This window comes from Zosterops lateralis, assembly GCF_965231275.1.
Source record: "Zosterops lateralis genome assembly, chromosome: 15".
Classification (NCBI taxonomy): Eukaryota; Metazoa; Chordata; class Aves; order Passeriformes; family Zosteropidae; genus Zosterops; species Zosterops lateralis.
In genome coordinates this window covers 8,164,925-8,190,838 of record NC_139775.1, presented here as the reverse complement: position 1 = coordinate 8,190,838, position 25,914 = coordinate 8,164,925, and the positions used below count along the sequence as shown (strand labels likewise).

Sequence of the window (25,914 nt, the reverse complement as noted above, 5' to 3'; positions counted from 1 at the left end):
ACATCAGCACTTTAAAAATAAAGGCATTCCTGTTTGGTCAATTGTTTATATTTTATTATAACACAATATTCTCAATCAACAATGGCTGAAGGCCTGGTTGTGATACTAATTAAATAGTTAATGAGTATTTGTGCAGTTGGTCATTGTAAATAACTGAAGCATACTCCATAATTTGGTTCTCTTTTCCCCAGGAAAGCCATGTAATTTTATTTTCTACCAAAGTAATACAGCCATAAAAATCACAGCTGGAGATTTATTAAGAAAACTGTAACAGTTAACTCTGGTATATACCATAAAATCTTGTTTACCTCAGCATAAGCTTCCATATCTTCCAAAAACTGACCCAAGAGCGTGGTAGAAAAAGTTAGATCAGCCACCCAAAAGGGCTCCAAGCTCTGCAGCCATCCTGTATAAAAATACCAAGCCAATTAATACAGAGTGACATACAATCATTAAATTTTAGTTGCATATTGCTGAGGGAAAAGTTGAGCTAAGAGATCATCTACATGAAAATATTAACATTAGATATTTTTAAAGTAAATATAAATTGTATCTCCCTCTTCTGTCCTTTTGCAAAAATCATGTTAACTGCCCCACAGCAGTTACATACCAAGGACAGAATCTAGGACTGTGACACAAAAATATAATAAACTTCTGTGAATAACTCCCAAGAAAATTGATAAAGCTATTGGAAAAACTTTCCCTATTTTTAAATGCCAGTACAGTATCTTTACCACAAAGATTTTCTAAAAGTACGTAGGAAAAAATACATCCTGTCACAGAGGATATACTAAGACCTATAAATTTATTAAAGATTGTTATAAAATTGCACAGAATAATTGGTGTTTAAATGTACCCTGAATAAAGTATCCCATTTTTCCAGAATTAGCATGAAATAGCAAATGCAAATTTACTAAAAAGTTAGGAACAAAGTATCTAGCTATATAACCAGAAACTCAATTTGGTTTTATGTCAACTTCCACATCAGTAGCACCAAACCCATGTAAGTAAACTCCCAACATCTGCAAGCCAGAGCAGGCTCTGAGACTCTCCATGAGCTCCTCTGGCCAAACTTACCAGAGACTTGCTGTGTCAAAGAAGGTTTCTGAGTGTGATCTATGTGCCACCCAACCAGTATGTCCACCGTGTCCTGGGAAGCAATTGTGAAAACAGAGTCATTACCCAATTTTTCTGCACCAGCATTTCTATTGTAGAATGAAAATACAAACCACAAAGAAAGCTTACCCTAAAATTGGTGCTGAAAATGTGTGGGTAGCATCGAGACACCAAGAGGATGCACTTGACACACTTGCACAGTAACTCTGGTGTATCAACATTTTCTAGGATGGACTGCAGGCTGGTCATTACAAGCTGAAAAGTAAAGCAAAGCACAAAACACATTTCACTTCATTAGAACATAAGAGAACACACTTTAACAAACTACTTTGATTCAATCAACAAAACTCTACTCTTTCTTCAGGAACAAAATGTAAAAAGCATCACATACACTGCATGAAAACAATCAGTTCAAGGGGGCACTTGCTTGATACATGGCAGATTCAGGGAACACTTTTCTTTAGTTCTTCAGCCACAGAACTATGGGTTATGAGTTAAGTCCTGTTTCTCCTGCTTAAGCTAACTATTAAATTGGAGCACAGACCTGGCTATAGCTGTTCTACCCAAAATAAGAAACCCTAAAACTTGAACAAGGGGACCTCATCTTGTCTGCACACATCCTACTCCTTTCTCAGATCTATCCATAATTCAAGTTAGAAATTGTAAACAGGAGATAGCACAAAACAATCAAAAGGCTGGGTTTTGTGTACAATTCCACTTAAGTTCTCTTTTTGTTCTCAACAAGATTCTTCTTCTTGGATCTGCCATAAATACTAGAAAGTTGCATCAAAACATGTACCATCCTACTAAGACTTGCCATTCTTTTCTAACATAACCAGAATCAAAGAATCTCATTCAGTCAGAAAGTTCCCTCCCAGCCACAGTAATATTTACTTATGTCAATATAGCATTACTTGCTGTTCATTCCAGTTTAAAAAGTTTATTCAAGCCCTGCACTGAGAAAATTATTAATAATCATGTTTTAACTTGTAGTCTTACCTGCATTAAAGATGAAAATGCTTTCTTTTCTCCTACAGTCTCTAGTGCTTTGTAGGTTGCACACAAATAAAGAAGTTTAACTTCATCTTTTGTGGATGAACTGAATTTGCTAAAAATCCATTTAAAGATCTTCTCAGCCTCGTAGCTCAGAGAAGCACAAAGAAGGCCAAGACAGCAAGCTCCTTCCTGTCTCAATTCCTGAAGCAATTTGCTACTGTATTTTTGGAGAAAAAAAAAAAAAAGAAACTTCAGATCTCCAGCCATGACAGCAGAACAGAAGCATGAACAAAATAGAACATTTTCTAAAGCGAAAGAAAATATATGCAGAAATGAAGCTGCTTCTCTCCTACTTAATGGCAGCAGTGGCAAAGCTAAAATAAAATTCTAAGAAATATTTCTATGGAGTAAGTCAACTTGAATAAAAGTACGCAAATGTGCTGTTCTACTTGCAACACACTATCCAGTAGAAATAGTTCTTAATATGCAGCTGACTCTGGGAAATAACACTGACCTAAGCACCTAAAAGTCCCCACAAACCTCAGTATCCTCTACAAACACTCTTAATTGGAAGTAAATGAGTCAGTTTGTAAAAAACTTACTTCATTTTGGAAGCTACACCACCAGAGCAGTGCACAGCTCCACCAGCTGAGTGAACACACCTGAGACAGACTCCATACAACCCACAGCATCCAAGCCACACTTGTGTCTTCACATTCTCTCCAAGGCAGGTGCACTCTACACAGCCCAACAGTATTGTTGATATGCCTAAGAGTCTTTATTCCCCTCAAATTTCATTCTGTTCCTGCAATGGGACACTGATACAAAACTAACAAATTTCTCTCAACCTTTCCCCTCTCTATTTCAAACCTAATGCTCTCATCATTTTTCCAACTTACCTTTCATTGAGCACATCATGAATGGCAGTCAGGATATTATCCAGCTGTTTAACGAGTACCTGTAATATAAGACAAATAAAAGGCATAAGCACAGTAATTGCTCAATACTGCCTCCACAATAGGTCCTGTTTACACCCACATTAAAGACAACACTGCCAGTTCTCCTTGCCAAGAGAATGCCATTATGCTTTCCATGGCCACTGCAGACTAGCATGAACTATATTAAGCAACACTGCAATATTATCCTAGATGTTATATTTGATATTTATTTACAGTAGCCATGAAAATACTGGCAGCTTGCTGTCAAGGTCTGTTCCAAGCTTAGTTCTTGCTGATAACATTACATCACCATGGAAGACTCAACACAGCTCATGAGTAGCATCTACTAAAGACCAAATCTTTCATACTAATAAATCAATTGTACCACTGAAAATTTTTATGGAACATATAATATAATCAGAAGTATTAAAGTTTCTACTTAGGCAACCCGGCATTTCAGTGAAATGGAATACAATTTTGGGGATGAAGCATTACTGATGAACCAGTGCTTCTCAGTAAACATAACCAGAAAGACTTGTTTTCCTAATATGCACTAAACCCCTGCCACATTAATGATCTGATTGAAAAATCACACATTAGCTGCAACTGCATAACATTAACAGGAAGTTTTCTTGACAATTAATAAAAATAATAAAAATATTTATTCTCTTTTCTTCAGAAAGACATTCCTCTTTAACACAGTGAATGGTACCCAGTTTTTGTTGTAAGTTTTGAGCAACATCATGCTTTTGAGGGTGAAGGGACAGAGATCCACATGCTTGACCCCTCAGAACTCACAAGGGCATTTTGAAAATGTGTTTGGTATCTGCAAGAGAAGCTAAAAAGGAAAGGGCAGCTATGTAATTAATTTAGAAACTAAAGTGGGACTCCATCAGATGACAAGTGACTATTGACTTCATTACTTTACTTTGAACTTATATTTCAACCTTGAAGATGAAAAGAACTCAGTTAAACTACACTCAGTAGTGTCAAGACCTGTAGGAACTACTGCTGGGGTAAACACTGCCCAATATAAAGTTTTGGCCTTGATATCACTTGACATCGATCTTATTCTCATTAGTGAGTTCAGATAAGCCTAACCAAAAGTTTCTCAGTGACAGACGTTCAACATTCTGACCACTAACAAAGTCTGTCATCATCAAGTTAGACATTAGAATGGCAATTTCAGTATGTTCTGAGATACCAATAAACCTAAACAAAATGCAGTTACAATGAATTTAAAAATTGGGAAAACCTCATGGAGAATAATGGAAGTAGCTAAAAAAAAATAACCACAGAATAACTGTGGAAAGCATTTACTGCTTAAACCCCTGTAGCAACAAGAGGAAAGCTGAAGTGTTAACTAGGCTTGCAATTTCTTATAAATATGGACAGACACAGAGCCCACAGCTTAAGTATCAGAGCACTGCTTGCAAATGAGTGGCAGGATATTAAAGCATCACTTCCTGCTTTTTCAATACTTGGAGAACTCTTAAGCTTTCCGAAACAGTGGCAGAGATGTGTCAGACAATATGCTCTTTAATATTTCATTTCAAAATACGTAATATTAAAAATTTATACCCACAGTGGGATACTTCCCTTCCCATCCTCATATCCTTAAAAAACACTTGAGGACATTAGAGACTTCAGCAAACTACTAAAAATCCTAAAGATGTAATGAAAATAAAGATTTACTTAGTTCTCTTCCCATGGAAGGGAATCCACATATAGAGATGTTTAGTTAGAAAGCTGAGTACCTGTAAGGTGAGCTGTTACAAGACTGAACATCTGTTTATTTTTAATTTAAAATACAGAAACAGTTCTTGAACAAGAGAACGTCACCTGACTTCCCTTTCCCTCTGCTTCCTTTCTGAGGGATCCAGAGGTTATTCCTAAGAGCAGTCAAAGAAAGCCACACACATGCCATGTTAATTCCTACAGTTCAGGTGTTCAGAAGTTTGGTTTAAGGCAACACATCCTAATAAAACATTTCCTGGATTATGGAAACAAGACAGACAATCCAGGAACACACTCTCCTTTCTTTTGGAATGAAATTCTTTGTGTACAAGACAATCCTTGCAGACATGTCCCAATACTCAGACTTGAAAAAGACAGTTTTATAAAACAAGAAATACCCAACGTTATGGCAAAGGAAGAATTACTGACCAGTTTGTTTTCTGGTTGCTGAATGAATTCTTTCAGTTGCTTTACAGTAGCCAGTCTTCGGTCTCTGTCGTCTTCCCGAGTAATCCTCCGAAGAAGATTTGACAGTCGAGACTCGTCAGAATAAGACAACGGTCGCTCTGAAAAAAGCAATTATTTCTTTTTTCCTAAAGCATTTCTCAACAATAGCTGTACTGTCCAGTACAAGTATTGTCCAACACAAGTATGTGTGAAATCAATAAGTCATAATAGTTGTCTGAGAAAAGTATTAAAAGTAAATTCTTACTGGTTTTAAATTTTCATAAAAAGAAAGTTAAATGTAAAACCTAATTTAGCTATTAAAATATTTAATTTCTTCATGTGGACAGCCCAGTACTCTGTTGAACTCATTCAGAACTAAGCAGAACTATCTTACTTTTACACAAAAACCTGGACTTAGTTCCCTTCTACATAAATGGAATTTTAAAAAAAGTGGTGTGAGCTAAGATTAAATCAGATTTCTGATTAAATAAACAAAAATAATTCAACAAATAATATTTTGAATTTTTTTCAAAATATTCAAGGAGAAAACCCTGTGGAAAAAACAAGCTGCTTCCTGAAGCAAAGAACCAGATTTAAGTTCAAGGAACTACAAAGAAACAGTGTTTTCTCTCTGATAGGTAGCAGTGTTCTGCTTAGAAAAGGAAAATAGATCTGCTCTTCCTTCAGTGAGAAACAAAAGCACCCAGAAATAATGAGAACTGGGGTACAGAGAACTTTGACAGTACAGAAAACATAATAAGAACACCCACAGAACCTGGCTGTTCACTTAGGCAGATCATAATGGGGGAGAATGAACTAAAAAAACACTTCATTAAACTTGGCCAACAGCACTCAATACCAGAGAAGGTCACAATACAGTTCACCCACTTTAGGGACAAATTACCTATGAATTCATACAAATAATTAATTGCCCTGATTTGCAAAAATGAAACAAAATTTCTTTCAATAAATTTAATATCAGATGCTTCATGGTGGTTCAAAGCAAAGGACTCATGGAACAGGATGAGGTTTCCTTAGTCAACATGACTTTAATGAGAAAATCCAAGGCAGTTACAGACAGCTTTTTGCTCTACTCTGCTAGACATCAGTCATCTGATGTGACTAAAGCAGCTTTGTCTTTATTCAGTTAATAGTTAATCTACATTGGCATTATTCCCCGAGTGTGTCAGCTAATTATCAAGTCACAATCACAACTTTAAGAAAAAAAACAGAACCAAAAAACACTAACCAAGAACACGACTGAAGCTACACTAATCAAAGCACTAGTTTAATACCTGTGACATCCACTCTGTGAAAATTCAGCAAGGTCTCAGCCGCATGCTAACTCACAGAAGACTGTACTTAATATTGTTTAATGAATATACTAACAAGAAAACATCATAGAACTTAAAATCCAAAATCTAGTTGCAACATAATCCCATTGTATTTTAAAGATACGAAAAACCAAAATGACTTGCTGAAACCTACAACAATCAAAGACAGCCAAGTTCAAAAGGAGAAACTCTTGAAATCTGACATCCCAAGGAGAGAAAACATACGAGTCACAGGCAGCAACTTCTGTCTTCTAGGAATTATATATCCTAACTGTTTAAGGATTAAAGAAGTGCTCACATAACCAGGAGAAGAGTCTGAATTAACTATTACTTAGTATGGCAGAAAGCTTCTTTATTTGAAGAGTTTTCTATATCCTCTACATAGACATCGAAAGACACTAAAAGGACTACATAATTTTATATCAGGACACCAGAATGGGATCTAGAATGGGATTATAAAGTCTGAGTTTAACCCATTCCTAAAATCACATTTCTGAAACAAGTCATGTCACCACTTACACCTCAGTTCTTCCACCCTGCAAAGCACACTGAACATTCCTTTTTCACCTCTGAAATATTAATCCTTGAGAAGAAACAGCCTGTCCTCTTGTTTATAACGTGCCTGGCATAAAGCAGGCAGTTCTTACCAGTGCCTCAACTACTACTTAGACTAAGTGATGCAATAAGTGACAGTGCTTAGTCATGAAGTTTCTATTTTCATTCAAAAATGCTTGCAATAACTTATTTTTGTTCTGTTTTCGTTTTTTTTTTAACTATGACTCAAACCTCAAACAGTGGGAAGAGTGAAGCCTTCTTCCTCAAAAACACAAACCCAGCATTCCTGCATCCTCTTGAAACTCCAAATTTGTTCCTGCTGCATCTCCCAAGACCTTGCCCACATTCTTAGGATGCCTCCAGCTCCTCCCTGGTCTCTGTTCCTCAGCTGAGCAAGAGGGAGCACAAGCAGTGGCAGGCTCAGGGGGACACACAGGGACTGAGCTGGCAGGCTGTGATCACTGCTGGTCCTGCAGCCCAGGGACAACAGGGAACAGCTGAGCTGCTCCCAACCATTGCTGCTCTTCCCACACTGGGGCTCATTAATTACCAACTTTTTACTCAGGCATCAATTTGTAACAAATCCAAAGGAAGTTCTCCTTTTTAGAGATGTCTTTGCCAAATCTGGCTAACCTAAGTAAGGGTTCAAAAGCCATCTAAAGGAAACTGAAAGACTGAAAGCCTAAGCCAGGCAGTTGAGAGATCTGCCCAACCTATGGTGGAAGCCTCAGCACAAGGAACAGTAAAACAAGACGACAAAACAAGCAAAACAAGTTTCCATCAACACCATCATGTATCACAAAAAATAAAATCCATACAGACTGCCCAACCATAGTGAACTTCTTTTCATATTCTGAACACAAGAAACGCTGCTAGAAGAGATACCCCCTGAAAATCAGCCATGTCCTTACCCTGTGATTTCCTCATGTCTTTTGTGGCTAAAGCACGATTCCCATGCGGAACACTGGTAAAATCAGGATTGGTCACATTGTTAACTCTCAGCTCTTGCCCCAACGACTTCCGACCATAAGTATTTTCCCCAGATCCTCCATTGACACTGTAGCCACCTGTGGACAAACCAATGGGACATTAAAACAGGCTCTCAGACCACATATTTAGCAAAGTAGCGAGTTGTAAATTATTCAATTCACATGCAAATTAGCGGCTCTACCCTCTACCACCACCTCCTTTAGCTTCTTTTTTCACTTCCACATACATCAATGTTTTGTTACATCTTGAAAGTTTCCAGGTCACAGATTTACAATCTCATCCGTCTTTTTTTGAAGTACATGAAAAAAAACACTATTGCCATGAAGCTTAACATCAATTGTGCTGTATGTAATGTTTTCTTATTACTACTTTGACATGAAAGGCTTTGTAAAATACAAAGTCAAACTGCTAGTACCCATGGCTAGATACTTTCACTTACTTGCACATGAAATTTCCATTCTGTTTTTGCTATGAATCCACCACACAGGCTAAGTAAAATGGCCAAAAAAAGAAAGTTTTTGAAAAGACAAATATTATCTGTTTGCACAGATTGAACAACTCTCCTCAAACATAAAAAGGTCAACATTTTCACTAATACCAGCATTGTCTCTAATTAAACTCAATCCTACATTCTCCCATTTATGACACATCTTTGGTAACAACATAAAATGAAAATAAAAGCATAATTTTGAGTAATTCAATTGATCTTGCTCCTAGATCCACAAGAATAAACATACTCAAATGTTGAGACTGGAAATTTTCCAGCCTGCCACACCACTTTGAGGGACAAGGCCATCCCCTCAATAATGTCCAGAAGTGAAACTGTCCCCTGAGCCTGCTCAATCCTTCACTCAGGGTATTAGAGCTCACTTCCAAGGAAGATTTCTAAAGTGCCTTCCCTGCCCAAGACAGGGAAGAACCAACTAATAAAATTAAACCCAGAACGACAAAAAATATGCAAGATTTCTTTCAGAAGAGGTATCTACAAGTCCACCTGCTTCAATGTATAAAAAAAGGTCTGGGGAAAAGGAGGGGGGGGCTCCCCACAAGAGGCTGCCTACTGAGACTAAAGGATTGATAAAAAGAGTAAGTTCAAATGCTGAGGTGAACCTGGACCTTAGTAGATGTAAAGAATGTTTCTTTAAGGCAAAGCTTTTGATAAAAAGCAGATATTAACTATCAGTATACATCAGTGCATTCCTATACATATGGGGCTACCCTATCATTACAGAAAACCCTGTGCAAAGTCTCACTTGTAATTAGATAACTACAACAACAGTAAAGATAGTTTGTGTCTATTTAGATTTACAACATTATTTTTTACAGCTCTAAACTAGCAAATATGCCACCTTGACATTATTTTGTCAGAACAAACCAACACTGTCCTATGAAGGAAGTAACTTCTAACAGCATTTAATGCATTTGAGCCTAAACATAAGTCACATCCTTGGAAGTTTTCAAACCTGAAAAACTTCCAGAAATTATAAATTTGTAAGTAATTTTCATTATCAACACCAGAAACTGTGGGAAGGGGAGTAGGGGGTGTAAGGAAGCCAGGCCAGAAAATCTCAAATGAGAATTCCATGCTGGCAGACACCCAACAGATGAACTGAAAAATCTTAACAAACAAAAAAACTACTCTGCATCTGTAAGCTTACAAATTTCTCCAATAATAAAATGAACTAGAGATACCTGGAACTTGGTTATTTAGTTAGAATATCTTTTCAAGTCACACCTGAGCAAAACAGTGTTGAGCTAGCAGAGACATGCCCTGCAAGGTACAGTACTGGAGGGAGAGCCAGGTACATTTTTCTTCTTAAATGGTGCTTTCCCAGCAACTTCACAAACTACCTTTCTGAATTTGCCCAAAACTTACTATTTCACTGTGCTGCCATTCTTTAAATACTAGCACTCTTCAAATTATAAGAGCCTCCTATGCCAATGTGTTAAACAGAGTACAACATTCCACATTAGCAGATAGACAACACACTCACTTCCTTAATAGTTTCTCTACTGAAGTAAAACAAATCTTAAGGTTCTCAAACTATGCAGATAAACATGCTTCATGCTCCTGCCACCTTCTAACACTACCTGCTATTTATAAAAAAATTAATTTGCATCCAGCTGTAACTTCCCCTAAGATACAGCAATTATTTACAGTCAGTTACAGGCCACAGAAGTGGGGGAAATACAAATACTTTTTAGGTTCCTGAACAAAAACTCCCACATTACTATTCCTGTGACTTTTTTTTTTTTTTTTTTGAGTCTGGCCTGCCTGAGGATTTACACAGTCAAAAAGTGACTCTGCAAATAAGAATATGCAATTTGTTATCTGTATTTGGCAATTAAAGAAAGAAAAATCACAGTATAGATTTTTCATAATTACAGAAAAGACATGATTCTGAACTGTTTGGCTATTTTCTAGAGATAGTATTTCCATCTTAAAAATAAAAAAAAACTAAACCAGTAAAAATGTATGAATCACACATCATATGATTTATATGAAGTCAGACTGAGGTACATGAAAGTAGAAACTGCCATTAATGATAAAAATATAGATCTGATTACTAAGCAAGATTCCAGTTTGGTGCAGTAAAGCTACAACAGGCAATAGATCAGTCTGGTAGCCCATTTAATCCAATACCAGAAATACTAGAGACTAATTAGGAAGAAATTGCAGCCTGAAGACCAGATACATCCAGAATATTATTCTTCAGAAAAAAGTACTTATTCTGTTAATACATCAAGTCTTCTCTTGCATTCTTTTCCTAATGCAACTGCATATTTTTCTCAGTATTCACATCAACCACAACATTTCTCTGATCCCTGACAAATCTCCCAAAACAGCGATACTGTGGCAACGAGACAAATCAGTTTGCTGCCTTTTTTTGGGGGGAGGGAGGAAAAAAATCCCAAAACAAAATAAAATTTTCTCCACCATTTCAGTTTACTGCCTTTCCCTGCATGTCCCCTCACAATCATACATGAAACAGCAATCTGTGTACCTTTTTCTTCATTCTGTATGTCAGTGTGGACTCTGATATCATCGTGTCTTTGCCGAGACACCACAGCTGAATTTGAGGGTTGTAATCCATAGGAGGCAGAACTGCCCCGATCTCTGGATGAAGAATATTTTAAATTGTCCTGGTCAGCTGATGCACTGTCAGTTCTACAAAGAGAAAAATATATATATTTTTTATGTAGGGATATAACAGGAGTGGGATTCACAGTCCCTTACAAATACATCTTTAAATGACAATCCCAAATGTATTTCCCTGTGTCAAAAAAGCTGTTTGTCTAACCTGTTGCTTAGGAAGCGACCTTAAATTCACATTGGGATAGCAATTGACTAATTATCACAGCAACATGCAAAGGAAATGCATTCTAGCGTGCCACTGCCTTTTCTTATGACCTTCCCAAGTCTCTTTTCAGTTGGATGTCTATACAAGGAAAAAATTACTTCCCAGAGGTGATGAATAACACACAAGCAGGTCCAGGTATGTACCACAGCTGGATGATGCAGTGCCTACCATTTGTGAAAGTCATCACTAATCCACAGATGAATGTTTACGTAATATGCCACGGGCCTTATTGAGCAACATAAACCCTCTTATTAGACAGAAGCATGATCAGCAAAAAAAATCACATATTAAGTTTTTACAAAAGAAAAACTGCAAAGCAAGAAAGCAGGTTTTACTGTGAAAAATTAAATTAAGAGCTGTGATCCTTACGCGTAAACGTCTGCAGATAAAAGGCGAGTTAAAAAAAGTGCACTAGGTTTAAACCACTCTCATATCAGAAAACTGATATAGCTCAGACTAAACTTCTAAAGAAAAAGATTAAAATTATGAAATCAAGTCTTTTCCCTGGACATACTAAGTGGTTTAATTTTTTAAAATACAGGACTTTAATAAACTTGTGTTCATGAGACTTCAGAATGTAAACTCAACCAATCACTTTAAATGCACTCTTACAAGCAATGACAGAGGGTTGACATTAAAACAAATAAAGCAATACCCATCCAAAGGGAGAATCAGCAGAATTTCACTCAACTCAAGTGTATTTGGAATCAGACTATTCAGATTATTTACAGCAAGCTTTCCCTACACAAACTCTAAAGATCTGCTATTTTTACTTAAAGCCTTTGGATAATTCATTTTATCATTTAACAAAAAAGCAGGACAGACCAACCATTTCTGTAAATTAACTACAATGTGTGTAAGGATAAACACCACATTTTTCTTCTTAAAGAAAAAGTCTTTCATTTTTCATTTTCAAAAGAACATTGTGATTAGAACTGGTAGACAAATTCAGGGAAAAGAGAGTCAAATATATCTCAAGGCCAAAAGGGAAAAAACACAGGTAAACTTTGGATAAGCAGTTGTTACTTAAGTACTAAAGGTCTGCTACTGTCCAATACAGCTTGGCCTCAGTTCAACTGGAAGAGGAATACCGTGAGCACTGACACTTGCAAACCAGCTGGAATTTGGACACACATTTTATTCTCCTGAGAATGTTAAAAAGACATTATATTATCAATTTGGAACAATAAGAAAATTGTGCTTTTTCTCTGTTCTCACAGGGCAAGTTGGTATTAGATTTGCTTGGCAAGTATTATTCCCTTTTGCATTGTAAGCAAGTTCATTTTTAGACATACACAGCAAGACACTTTTCCTCATTCTGTATTCACTGTGCCATCACATCTACTGCTTTGTTGGACACTTGCTTGGACTATTTAAAAAATAGGCTATGCTACACAAGAGGTAAACCCATACTCAAAGTCTTTATTCATGACAGTTAACTAGGATTGTAAAAATCTTCACACAATTGTGCCATCATCATTCACCCAGCTATGCTGAACAGGAGAATTCTGCACTGTACCTTCACACGGTATGAACTTCCAATGTGCCCAAATCACGCGCAAATTTCCAGAGATACACAGAGACCCCAGATCTTCTCCCTGCCCTAAAACCTCCCAGTTCACTTGGAGCAATTACCTTAACCTTTCAGTGAACCAGGCTGACAAATTTTCAGCTGGCAAATTTAAGTACTGATGGCTTCTTACATTTACCTTCCCAAAGGGCACCGCTTTTTTTAAGGCAATGTGCTGTAAACTGAATCATCTCCAATTGTCAACCATTAAGGCTGAAATTCCTACGTCTGAAGAAAAGCTGATTAAATGTACAATTTTTAGCACTGCTCTGTGCATCCCTATCAACTGAAGGGCTACACGTGTTCTCAGCTAACCCCACTTCCCACAGGACAGCCTCTGAACGCTTTGTAAAATTTTCCATTGTGGTAAAATACATGAGTCTATTGTTTCCCCAGGAAAACCCACACACTCACTTCATTCTGGCTTCTGGAACAGCTATCTGCAAGCTAACCTGCTCACACTTTATCACCAACTAAAAGGTGAGTCCAATTTTAGTAAAAAATATGTAATTGTTCTCCTATATATCAATTTAAGAGACAAAAATTCCCACTGACAACATTGTTCCCACGACAATAAACGTGTAGCTTAGATAGGATAGAAACTCCTGGCTATCTTTATGAGGCAGAGACAAAAACCATCCTAGAAAGACGCTGATGTTCTGTGACTCAACTGACTGCTATGGTCCATAGTGCTTGGAAGGAGGATTTTGAATGGGAAGGAGCTTGCATGGAGATGCACAGCAGGAGCAGAGCCCAGGACCTGATGGAGCTGTGCCAGCTGCCCAGTGACACACGCCACTCCTCAGGTGGGCAGGGAATTCCAGAGCTGTACTGTAGCTTCCTGCAACACCACTCTGGGAACTTGTAGCAAGGGCTCATCAAGAGCTGGGGCTGTGACCCCAACGCCTGTCACCTGCCCCAGGAGCCCAGACACCTGGGTGACACCGGGCACAGCTGTGCACACTCGCTGCACGCACAGCCAGAGACACCGAATTTCCAAACCCATTTCTGAAAGATACCATTTTTCATGTCAGGAATGTGGTCATTATTTTGAAAGACAGCCCCTCAGAGCTCAAAGCCAGGCACTGTGTTCAGGTACTTGCCAAAGTCTTACAAATAATGACTTTTTCTGCCTCCCTCCAGCCATTTCACCACGAAAGGGGCAGAACCTTATTGCTGGTTGCCTCAGTTCATCCTACTTTTCAGAAGGGAACTGTTCCTGCTCACATGGTGATATTTTGACTTACGTTGCATTGCACCAAGCAGATGGGAGGTTACATGACAGACCTAATGCTCAGCACTATCCCACGTAACAACAAATTTAAGTTACATGCATTGACATTGACACAGACCTAACAAACACCATACATTAATAGTTTTAATGTACAATGTTAGCAACATGTAAGCAAAAGTAAAAAAACAAATGCTGTATTAGACAAAGTCAAAATGGGAAATTGCAAGGATGAACATGACTGTGATTACCTTATACTGCAGCTTCCAAAGTTTATTTGGCTCTTTATGAGAGACTACACTGTATTACTTCTACCTGAAAAGCTCACTGATGGAAACTAAGCAAAGTACTTCAAGAGCTCATGTAAGAATTTTCATTCTGTATCTGGTTCTGGTGGAAGATTTCCCATGAACACCAACTGGCTGCAGACACTGTTTTAGCAATACCACTTAAACAGAAGAGACTGAATTCAGTATTCTGCAGGGTGATTTTAAACCTGCCTTTGTCCATCAAAAAAAGAAAATAGTTCACCCACCTAAATAAACAGAAATGGCCACTAGTGTGTCCTCCCTCTCCAAAAAGGCTGCTTATTTTTTTTTCCATTAGCATATAGAAGGAAACAGACTTTTCAAGAAGAAGTCTATTATCTCATTCTATCAAATGTATCAGTATATATTTGACTTGCCAATTTGTCTGACTGAAGAGAGCATGGCTGAGAGCAGCTAGTTTAAAAGAAAATCTTTATCTAGAAAAAAAGAAAAACTGATCAATCAAAAATATATTGTTACTTTAGTTATATGGCAGCCTTAACAATTTTTGTCCAAGAAACTTGCTACAATCTGGTGTATACTGTTCATTATGTGTAGCTTTTTCAGAAAGCCCTGCCATATGGACATTATTTTGAGACAGAAATCACTTAATTATTCTATTTAATTTTATTTCCAAGTACAGGACATACATGTAAGATTTACTCCAAGACAGCTCTACTATGTAAGCTCCATTATTGTTCAAGTCAGCTGATTTTACTTGCTTATTTGCTCTGTTTGCCAAGTTTATTTGCTGTAATGCAGATAAATTCTTCATTACTGAAATTCTTTATCAGTAAAACATATAAAAGTTAAAAGAGTCACTGTATTCATCCAAATTAACAGCTTCCCACCAAGTTTCTGACTGTTCTGCCACTGGCATGCAGAGCTTCCTTCTGCCATGATCCTCTCATCACTTGGTCCACCCTGCTAAGCCAGAGCCCGGCTGAGCACACCCCAAAGCCTACTTTTGCTTCTTCTCCTGTGTTGACAAAATACAAGTGGTCATGTTTTCTGTTCATGAAATAACTAATTAACGATCTTCCTACTGCAATCCTGCAATCTCCATTGCTGGACATCTACCTGCCATCACAGCAGCATTTTAAATCACCTCTTGATTCTGTGTCACTCCCTTCTTAGACAGTAGCTCACCAATTTCATTTTGCTCCATGATGGACATTATTAGAAGGGAATGTCAGGGAGAGGTATCACATATACACATCCTCTTCTTTTCCATAGGTATATCCCAACAGACATTTTGGGGTACAGGATGTTAAGCCAGCTAAACCCTTGGTCTGATTTAGTATGGCTGTTCTTGTATGGAAAATGATCTGCACTCCAAGTTTCTTCTGCTTTCCAATGACACACTTTCATCTTCTTTCATCTTTCTCACAACTCATTCTCCTCTGTCTTCACATTAAAAACAAAGGTTTCTACATTACAAATTTCAGCTCCTCCATTTTACCAAAACCCAAAAATACCTCTTTGATCTCAAACTTTCCCAAGCTTATTAGCATATTTAACACAAATGTGAAAGGTGATCAAGAATTATGGCTGCAGTTCCAGAACTGAATCCATTCCTGTTCAGTATCTCCCACATGCAGTCCACTGAATCTGTTCCCAAGGTTTCCACTGATGTTTTCACAATGGCACCTTACAACTGATCCTGCATCTCATTTTTCAAGCTGCCTTCAACATCACCAAATACTTTTCTCTCTCCCTCTCTATCTCAGTCTTTGCTCTCCTCTCTCTCAGCTACCTCTGAAAAGACAGGGAAGCGTTATCCACTTTCACCCTACAGGACTCTACACCCATTCTTAGGTAATCACAGCAACATCCTCAAACAACTCTACGTTGCCAACTTTCAGGTCTCTCACCTGTGCCAACTAAGGTTTCAACCTATTTCTAACAAATGTTTTACAGGTATTTAGTTGTACATGCAAGCACAGAAGAAACAAAGTCTCTGTTTCAACTTTCCTTTTACACAGCACCTGCTACTATCACCCGTTTGTCATTCACTGCCTGGATCCAGCACTATGATCACAGTGACTGCTTGCTTTTTGTAAAAGACATGCCTCTGCCCTTCACAGCCATGTGAAAAGCACTGCTCTGAACAGCACTTTCCTGGGCCATTTGGTCTAATGGGTTTCTTTGCTCCCTGCCAATATCTCCCAACCTGTCTGTAATTAAAGACAAGGTACTTAACTGTCCTCAGTTACAAACTTCCAGCCAATATGCTCTCCTGCTTAGGCCACAAGCTACCTGGAAGGAGACCATATTTTACTGTCTTGTCTCATCAAGTCTAGACCCATGAGGACAAAGCAGTAACATGGTTTGGCAAGCACCATGCTAATATAAATTAGTAACTCGTAACACTGATGTTGTGGGAGGAGGACACACGTCATTTTCATGACTTCAGGACTAAAACCTAATAGAACACTTCTGGAAATTTGCTCAGATGTGAAGGATGTTGTTTTACACTTTTTCACATCCTCCCCTCCTAACCTACATTTATGATAGGAGAGACAGAGAGGTCCTGTTAATTAAAATCTTATCTTCCTTTTCACACTTTCACCTAAGAATGCCATGGTGCTCCCTGCACTCACACTCCTGCATTTCCTCCCAAAGGGCAGTACTGCTTCTTTCAGTACATAATTAGCCCTCAGCACTCCAACAAATTAACTCTGTTCACACACAAGGCCTGCACACTGAAATGATTTTATTTTTTGCCCCAAGAGTTGTACTAGGGAAAATGCAGTGAGATCTGTTAAACAAGGAGAAAAGAAAAAAGAAGCAAAGGTCTAGAGAGCTGCACAGATTAGGAGAAGGGGGAACAAGATCTTATCAAGCCTTCTCAAAAAACCCTTCACTGTTCTCTGTCACATCCATCCAACATCTGTCTACAAAGTTTTTGTGTTGCTATTACTTGAGTCTGGTACACAGCACTGCACAAACTAATATACCCCTACAGAACAGCACACACAGACAGCGCTATCTGTACACACACTGCTGGAAAAACAGTCCACGCGAATCTGGTGTAGGACTGCATCCACACACAAAAAAGTCTAATTTTAGTTAAAAGCTACTTTTCCTTAAAAAAAGCTCTGTGCTCCAACTTTCAGTTTCATACTGTTGTCACCACAAGCCCCAGAGCTGATTAGCTTAAGTAAAAACTGAGAGGAATCTACTAATGAAAATCAATCTAGTCACTTTTACACACACAAAAAAAGTGCATTTGAAAACAATTTCATGTACCAGCAGTTCCTTTTTATGCCTTTAGGAACTTGAAATGACTACAATTACTACAGCTTTCACTACTTGGGTCACTTCCTTCACCCCTTCCACGCCCTGCAAGAAAGCATTTACCAGCAGTGTCACCTGAAGTAAATGAAACCAACAGTCAGCAGAAAGGGGAAGGAAAGAATATGAGGGTATATTTGTGTTGTGGGATTTGTCCAAGACTGTATTTCAAATTATGAAAGAAACACAGACTGTCAGTTTTATATAACATATCTCCTTTCAACCGTGCAGGTGAATCACTTTTAAAAAATATTTAACACCAAACTGACAAAGACTGATTTATGATTTAATCTCTGCACTGTCCTTAAATTCATAGTGTGGACTCAGGTTTCCCATCACCAATCTTTCTGAAATGTAAAAAAATGGAGCACTGCATCTAGATGAAAATGTACTGTTTGGGACTGTGTGAACATTTCTGATTCCTGGTATCCCCCACCAAAATTTAATTTAAAAAAAATATTTAAAGGAAAGCATAAAGTTAAAATCTGAAAAGTGTGAGGACCAGTGTAGAGGTGTTGGTTATTTCTCAGCAGAAGCTCTTGATCACACAGTGTGGTGGAAACAGATCGAGGCCCTATCCATGCTGAGGCTCCCTTAGGCTGCCACACTTTCTCTGGTGCTCTCAGAGCTTTGGTTCTGCTGTGGCTTTGGGGATAATTATTTTAGCAGCCCAGGTCACACAGATGTACTTGAGAGCTAAGGAGGCACCAAACTACAGGGAACACACCAGAGCCACACCTGGAGGTAACTTCTTAAACCAGCCTTAACACCAGGAAAAGCATTTCTGCAGCTACACTTTTACTTTCACCCCTAACACTACTGAACCCACTGTAGGCAATACCACACTGGATAAAATCAGCTTCCTAACCCTCATAAGATGTTATTTTTTAGATAAAAAGACAGAACTTATGACAAATTCATATAGCCAACCAAAATGCATTTATAAAAGTCATCCACTGCAAAGAAACATCCAATTTCTTCCAGATGGAAAGGTCATAAGTTAGGGCCCAGAAAACTGAAGTGAAGAAGTAGGTAAGGAGTTAAAAAGCAGTCTTCTTATTCCTCTCCCAAAAAAAAATCTAGATGCTCTAAGAAAATGTCGCCAATGAAGTTCTTAAGTGAGGAAAAAATAGTAAGTTAGGTGACCAAGTATTTCAATCACAGAAGAAATTAAGAGTTTAAATAACCATGCCCCATGCACCATTAAAAATTGAACAGCTTCTAGCACTGGCCCTAGAGGATGTGCTGTTAGCTGTTCAAGCAAAAGGAAAGCTTCTTTCACAGGAACTGCTGAAGTGACCTTCACATCCACACAACTTTTCTAGTCCAAACCACATGGGACTGGGATCATCACTTGTCAATGTATTTCCAAGCACGGGCCAGTCTGTTCTCTACTGGAAAGTTTGTAAGTAGGGTCCCATGCTGTGTGAAGCTTTCAAAAACACTAAAAAAAAGCCTCAAATCCACATACTTTTAAAAAATATAAGAAACACCAAATTTAAGATTTCTACATGACAATTTTGATGCTGAAAACAGCAAGGCTGAGCACTAGAGCAAATACACTGGTATGAGATACATTAGGAATAATTAAGATCTGAAATATACTCCCTACATCTAACGAAAGTGAATAGACTTTGAATTTTACTAAAAAAACCTGCCAGATGTAAATACACCTAAGGCCTTACAACACATTTTAAGTAGGCCGAGGTGAGAGCTTATATAGATCAACAATTCTCCCCAGATTAAAAAAAAAAAAAAAAAAAAAAAAAATTAAAAAAAAAAATCAAAACCCCAAAATAAACCTATGTAGTATGTTGCTAACCCTCAAAAAAAAAAAAAAACTACGAGTACTCCTGCAGCCTCAGGTCTTCCCTGGCCGTGTTCCAGCTGAAAAACAGGCCGAAAATACGGGACCCGAGCCCACCCCCGCTCCCCCGCCAGCGCAGCCCCCCGCCCGCCCCGGGGCCGCCAGGGTGGGACGCGCCGCCCGCAGCCACACACCGGCCACCGGCCGCACACGTTACAGGCCGCGGGAGCGGGGGCTCCGGGGGGAGCCCGGCGCGCTCCCACCCCGCCGAGCGCTGACAGACCCGTCCCCGTCCCGCCTTCGGCAGACGCGGCCCCGTCCCGCCGCCTGGGCCCGCCCGCCCTCCCGCGCTAGGCCCGGCCGCCAGGAAGTGGCTCCGCCGCCGCCCCGCTCCCCCAGGCCCGGCGGTGGGGCCCGGCCGAGCCGCCCGCCCCGCTCTCGCAGCCCCGACCCCCCGCGCCCCCGGCCCCCGGCCCTGCCTACCTGGGTTGCCAGTCATTCCAGCCCCGCGGGTGGTAGTGCTGCCTGCTGCCGGTGCCGCTCAGCCGAGACCCCGGGGCTCTGCGGCTCATTACCTTGCCCGAGACGGCATGGCCGGCCGGGCAGCGGCGCGGGACAGGGCGGAGGAGCAGCAGGAGCAGGAGGACGCGGGGGGAGAGGCGCGGGCGGCGGCTCCTCACTCGCGCTCCGCAGGCGGTGCTGCTGTCTCACAGCGTAGGGAGGGGACGCGGCCGCCGCGGCTGCTCCGGCTGCTGCCCGGGCGCGCAGCACGCCGGGATGGCGGACATGAGCCGCCCGCCCCTCCGCGGGGCACGCCGGGAGGGCGGGCACGGGGCGCGGGGGCGGTGGCTCCGCCTCCGGCAGCCGCGGGACGGGATCCCCGCCCGGGGGGTCCCCGCTGCGCTCAGCCCGCGCCTCCCCCGGGAGCGGCCGGCACCGCGCCGGGCGGTGAGAGCGGTGTCGGCCCCCGGCCCTGCGGGGAGACGGTAACAGCCCCTCAGCTGTCAGGCGAGCCCGCGCGGCAGGGCGGCCGGGGCATCCCAACGCCACCGGCGTGAAGGGATCGCGGAATCCCTGGGGTTGGAAAAGACCTCTGAGATCATCGAGTCCAACCTCTCTGCAACACATCACCACGTCAACTGTACCATGACACCGAGTGCCACGTCCAGTCTTTTCTTCAACACCTCCGGGGACGGTGATTCCACCGCCTCCCTGTGCGGCCCGTTTCAGTGTCTTAATCCTTCCTGTGAGCTTCTTCCTGATATCCAACCTAAACCTTCCCTGGGCACAGTTTAAGACGATGTCCTCCCCTCCTGAGGATAAGGGTATCCCGGGCCCCGAGGGCACCCTGGCACCCTGAGGAGCCCCGGGGTGCCCGGGACATGGCGGAAAGCGGCGGTTCCCAGTCCCCAGCTGTGAGGAGAGCCGGGGGATCCCAGAGCCCGAATCCTGAGGGGAGCCGGGGGACCCCAGACCCCGAATCCTGAGGGGAGCCAGGGGACCTCAGACCCCGAGCCCTGAGGGGAACCAGGGGCATCCCAGATCCCGAGTCCTGAGGGGAGCCGGGGCATCCCAGACCCCGAGTCCTGAGGGGAGCCAGGGGCCCTTGAGCCCCGGGATCAGCCGAGGGTGCCAGGACCTGAGCGGGGCTGGAGGGCAGACTCTGCCTTGTTGCCATCTCCCCCCTTCCCTTGCACGGGCCTCGCTGGAGCCTGCAGGGAGCTGTGTCCCTCCGAATTGACCAGATCCACATCCCCACGCTTCTCCCCATTTGCCCTTGCATGAGTGACAGGGAGTCTGATGTTCAGCGGCCGTCAGCAGAAAGCTGACCAGGCCCACATTAAACACTAACTGAACCCCTAAGGTTTCCCCATCTTCCTCACAGGAAGCTTCTAAAATGCATTTCAAAAGCAAAATAGTGTCTTTCTAAGACCAGATACGTTTCTGTGTATCACCATGGTTATCCATGCTATCCTCCAAAACTATCTTCACAGCTGCTGGAAGGGCATTTGGTGCCCACTGTTGGCAAAGCCTGTCTGTTACCAGGAAGGCAGAGGATTCTAAGGATAGAAAAAAGGTGGCCTCCATTTGGTAGATGTCCTAAGGACATTTCTCCAAAAAAAGATATGCACACTGCCTCTGGCATATTTTTATTTCTCCTGCAAGGCCTGGAAATTTACATTTAGCTGATTTGTTAAGTCCAATTCCTGACAGCAGAATATTCCTTAGTTATGAAAAATCATAATAGTTTGGTCAGATATTCAGTCAAAGAGACATGAGTAGATCAAAATCTTTTTTAAATTGCAATATCCGAGGCTTGAGACTACTGCAAGAGCTGAGGAGATTTCTGAATCTCTCCTGTGCCTATTTCCATATTAGAAACCCTCCTAACATGCCACAGTTCTGTTGGAGTGTTCCCTCAGACAGATGGCATCCTGCCGTCTCCCTTGGACTCTGCTGGGCAGCCCTCATCCTGCTGATACAGTCCTATGGCCTTGCAGCCAGTTAGCAATGCCTGCAAGACATAGAGATTTCAAAATCAATTTCAGGACAAAAAGAAAAAAAAATTGTACCACAAGACTTCATCACAGTAAAATGCCACTTTCATGCAATGACCCCTGTCCATCAGTCTGAGTTTCAATTGATGTGTATTTGTGTATCTTAAGTGAATTAATTTTGCAAAACCAATCAATTCTGTGAGCCATGACAGATTTTTTTACCGTCCTTTATAATTGAGATGGACATCCAGAATTACACAGTATGCCACAAAATTATTTTCTGTAAGCACAGCAACAGTACCTGCTGCAAATTTGCTGACCCTTCCCAATTAAGTCAAGCAGATCCTCTGCCCCAGTGATGCAGCAGCTGATTCTTTTAGTTTCATTACTGAGTAGCATCTCAGTGGTAACAACATGAATCACTTGAGGGACAAGATAATGCTAGCAGTGTATTTTTAACTACACTTCAAAATAATTTAGCAAGGAGAGGCAAGAAAGCAACCTGGATACTAAGACCAATAACTACCTGTGTCCACCGAGAGTTTAAGAACCACTGATTTAGCGTTCAGTAGAGTAAATTTTGTATCAGAAATCCTGTATTCTAGTGGTGAATTTGCTGCAGTCTGTGTGGTCTAATGCAGATCCCTCTTCAGAGTGCAGTTGTCTCCATTTATAAAATGGATCAGTGATGTTCAGCTTTCTAAACTGCTTTTGTGCACAGCCTTAATGCTGTAAAATATTATATAGCTGCCAAATAAAAGATATTCTAGATTTGTTTCTACAAAGATGATTATATTGTGAAGTCTGAATAGCATTAAAGATATTAGTTAAAAAGCTCATCAAGATTTGTGAGATAGAGTAATAATTATTCCTACAGCATTTTCTCAGTAGCAGATTTCAATCAGCCAAAGATGGATAAGGTCATTCAGATATCACACTAGGAATTAAGAAACCCAGGGAAGCTGAGGCCAGGATTTTCAAAACTGCCTTCTAAATTTCAGTCCTCTGGTTTGGACCTTGGATACTGAGTAGCCAGCACAGACACCAGTTGGAGCTCTACATTCTGAAGTCTTGATAAAAAATAAAATGTTTCAATACAGACCTTCTCAAAATAGAAATATGTATACTTAAAAGACCTGCCTTAAACTTCAGAGAGAGTCGATGACACTTGTGGAGATACATGCCCTGTCTCACTCCTGGGTATATGCTCAGTCCACTCCATCAAACTGCCTACAACCATCCTAATGCACAACTCTGGAGTGACAGACACTGTGAACCACACTTTTCCTGCTTTATAATTCATGCTAATGATTTCTCGATTTAATATCTCAAAGAAAGCTGCATTAATCTGAGTGTTATTTTTAGTTGGAATGAAGTGCAGATTGTATATATTTAATGTGCCGAAATAGGGTGGTAAGCACCATATTGCGTCTTTTACCCCTCGCTAATTTATTTCCTAACTAAGCTGTGTGTCTGGAGAAACCAGCATGTGCTGAGGATTGCAAGTCACTCCTGGCCCTTGGCTCTCTCTGATCCATAATAAAGCTACAGATTGAGAGAAAAACAATCACCAACAATGAGAGGGAAAGAGATGCTATTTCCTCTTGTGGAAATAGGAAAGAAGCCAAGGAGCAAAGCAGTATTTAACTAGAACAGAGAAGTACCAGTCGCCAAGATCCTGTAGTCTGTGTATTTCAGATGTATGCTTCTTAAAAATTAGAAAGGATTCTTAGAGGAGATACTCTCTATACCTGCCAAATTCTACTGTTTTGATGGCAGAATCCAATTTCTATTCAATAACCAACAAAATTTTCAGTTGAATGGCCCCACAGACTAATTTCTGGGCATAGCAGCTCCTGAGCACATGTGACGTGTGGCCAATCTGTGCAGGCACTGAGAGCACGGGGTGTCCAGAACATGTTGTACTCACAGCTCAGGCACAGCCCCCAGGGGAGCTCCCGTGGGACTTCCGCTGTGTTCTTCATTAAAAATGTGGGCAGGTGCAAGGATCTACAGAGATCTCTGCCCAGCAGGAACATTGTCCATCAGCAACAAAAGCTGCAGCCCCTATTGAGGCCTACCTTGTCTCATCCCAAACTGGAATTTTTCCTTATCCTATGAGGTGTATTGGTACAGAAATCCAACATACAAATAATTCTAATAACAATGCATATTGAACCATTAGTTCACCACCACTTTTGCGTTGAAAATCATTTTAGTGTAAAAAAGTCAATCTTTTGTTTTGGAATTCCAGTTTGAATATCAACAAAAATAATCTTTTACCTTGTTTTACCTTACTTTTTTTTGTTCGTATAAAAGAGTAAGGAAACATTGTTTTATTTTTTCTGAGTATTTATAAAGCCACTTTGAATTTAAGTGGGATAGTACGTGCAACCATCTGCTCCATTTCCTCAAGGTCTTTTAGAGGATATCTTTTCCTGAACAGTATTCCTCTACAACAGAGCAACAAATATAAGACATTAAGAACTTGCTCTCCTGAATTTCCTTATGATTATTACATCTTTAAGGCATTTTACATCTCCTAGGTGAGATGTACATCTCCTAGCATTATGTACAGTATGTGAGTAAAATATCTGAGTTCCTGTCAGAGATATCATCCTGTCATAGATTTATTACGTCGTGGGCTACATTAGTCCTTGTTTGTGTGTGTAAGCTGTTTCTTCATATTCTGTTTATTGACAGTATGTTTTTCTGTTTATTAAGTGTATACTTCCTTAAATGTCCTAGATATTATTTACATATTACCAACTACAGTCATAGATCACATACAAACTGAGCACTTCCATTTAAGTGACAGCTTTCTAAACAAGTAGGTTTTGCAGTAATTTCAATCTGACAAATACATTACCTAAACCAGTTTTAGATTTTTAAATATTTAGGTCCTGAAAGTCCAAGGAAAAATAGCAGGAGAATAATTTTTTTTTTTTTTGTCAATACAAACAGTCATATCTCCTAAATATCAGCCAGGGTAAAAATGGTGAGATAAACTAAAGCAGTAGTGTCCATGCTGCTTTTAGGAGAGTGGGAACTGCAGCAATCCTTTTCTGAGCTTTGGAATCCACACAGAGCTCCTTAGAGGAAAGTCACAGTCTGCCTGCAGTGTGTTACGTAGTTAAATTGACAGCATTGTAACAACTCAGTCACAAAAATTTTTCAACGTCTCTGAAAATCAAACTTCATGGAACAGCTGAATGTCAGATGTGTAGACAGTGCTGGCTGAGGATCAAGTGTGCTTTTACTCACACCAACTGCAAGGTGCTCCAGGAGCAGCAGCTCCCTCTCCTCTGCTCAGTGAGACAGCTCCGTCCTGCCTGAGATGTTCTGTTACCTGCAAGCCAAGTGTGGCTGCAGATCAGCTCATGGTGCTGCACGAGTTGGCTCTTCAGGCAGCTGTGGGGAGATTTGTGCTGCTTGCATTATTCCTGAGAGCCTGGGCAGAAGCCTGAAAAGCACTGCATCCTGCAAGAGGGAAAAGCTGAATCGGGGCTCACGAGCAATTGCACGTTGTGAAATGCTGCACAGTGGTGGAGCAGAGCTGGCGTGCACTGTACTGCACTGCAGAGAAAGGCAGAGTTGCAGCAAGAAGCAGTTCTCTTTCTCACCGTGGATGCCAATAGTACGAGACTATTATACTGTGAAGCCCTTTTGAAAAATTAATGGTGTACTTAATGCTTCACCTTTCTGGTGAATCTGAGCATTTCCACCTG

General features: G+C 40.6%; 1 protein-coding gene across 1 annotated transcript in view; it reads right to left on the bottom strand.

Moving 5' to 3' along the window:
- SMG1 (SMG1 nonsense mediated mRNA decay associated PI3K related kinase) overlaps positions 1-20,260 on the bottom strand; it is a gene marked incomplete at its 5' end in the record, with an annotated part of 60,058 nt that extends 39,798 nt beyond the window's left edge. Inside the window, 9 exons of the mRNA XM_083872574.1 lie at positions 309-406; positions 1,078-1,150; positions 1,246-1,371; positions 2,116-2,329; positions 3,012-3,070; positions 5,217-5,353; positions 8,035-8,190; positions 11,119-11,282; positions 20,172-20,260. Coding sequence (XP_083728700.1) covers positions 309-406; positions 1,078-1,150; positions 1,246-1,371; positions 2,116-2,329; positions 3,012-3,070; positions 5,217-5,353; positions 8,035-8,190; positions 11,119-11,282; positions 20,172-20,260 — 1,116 coding nt within the window. The remainder of the gene's footprint in view (positions 1-308; positions 407-1,077; positions 1,151-1,245; positions 1,372-2,115; positions 2,330-3,011; positions 3,071-5,216; positions 5,354-8,034; positions 8,191-11,118; positions 11,283-20,171) is intronic.
- Between the last annotated feature and the right edge of the window lie 5,654 nt (positions 20,261-25,914).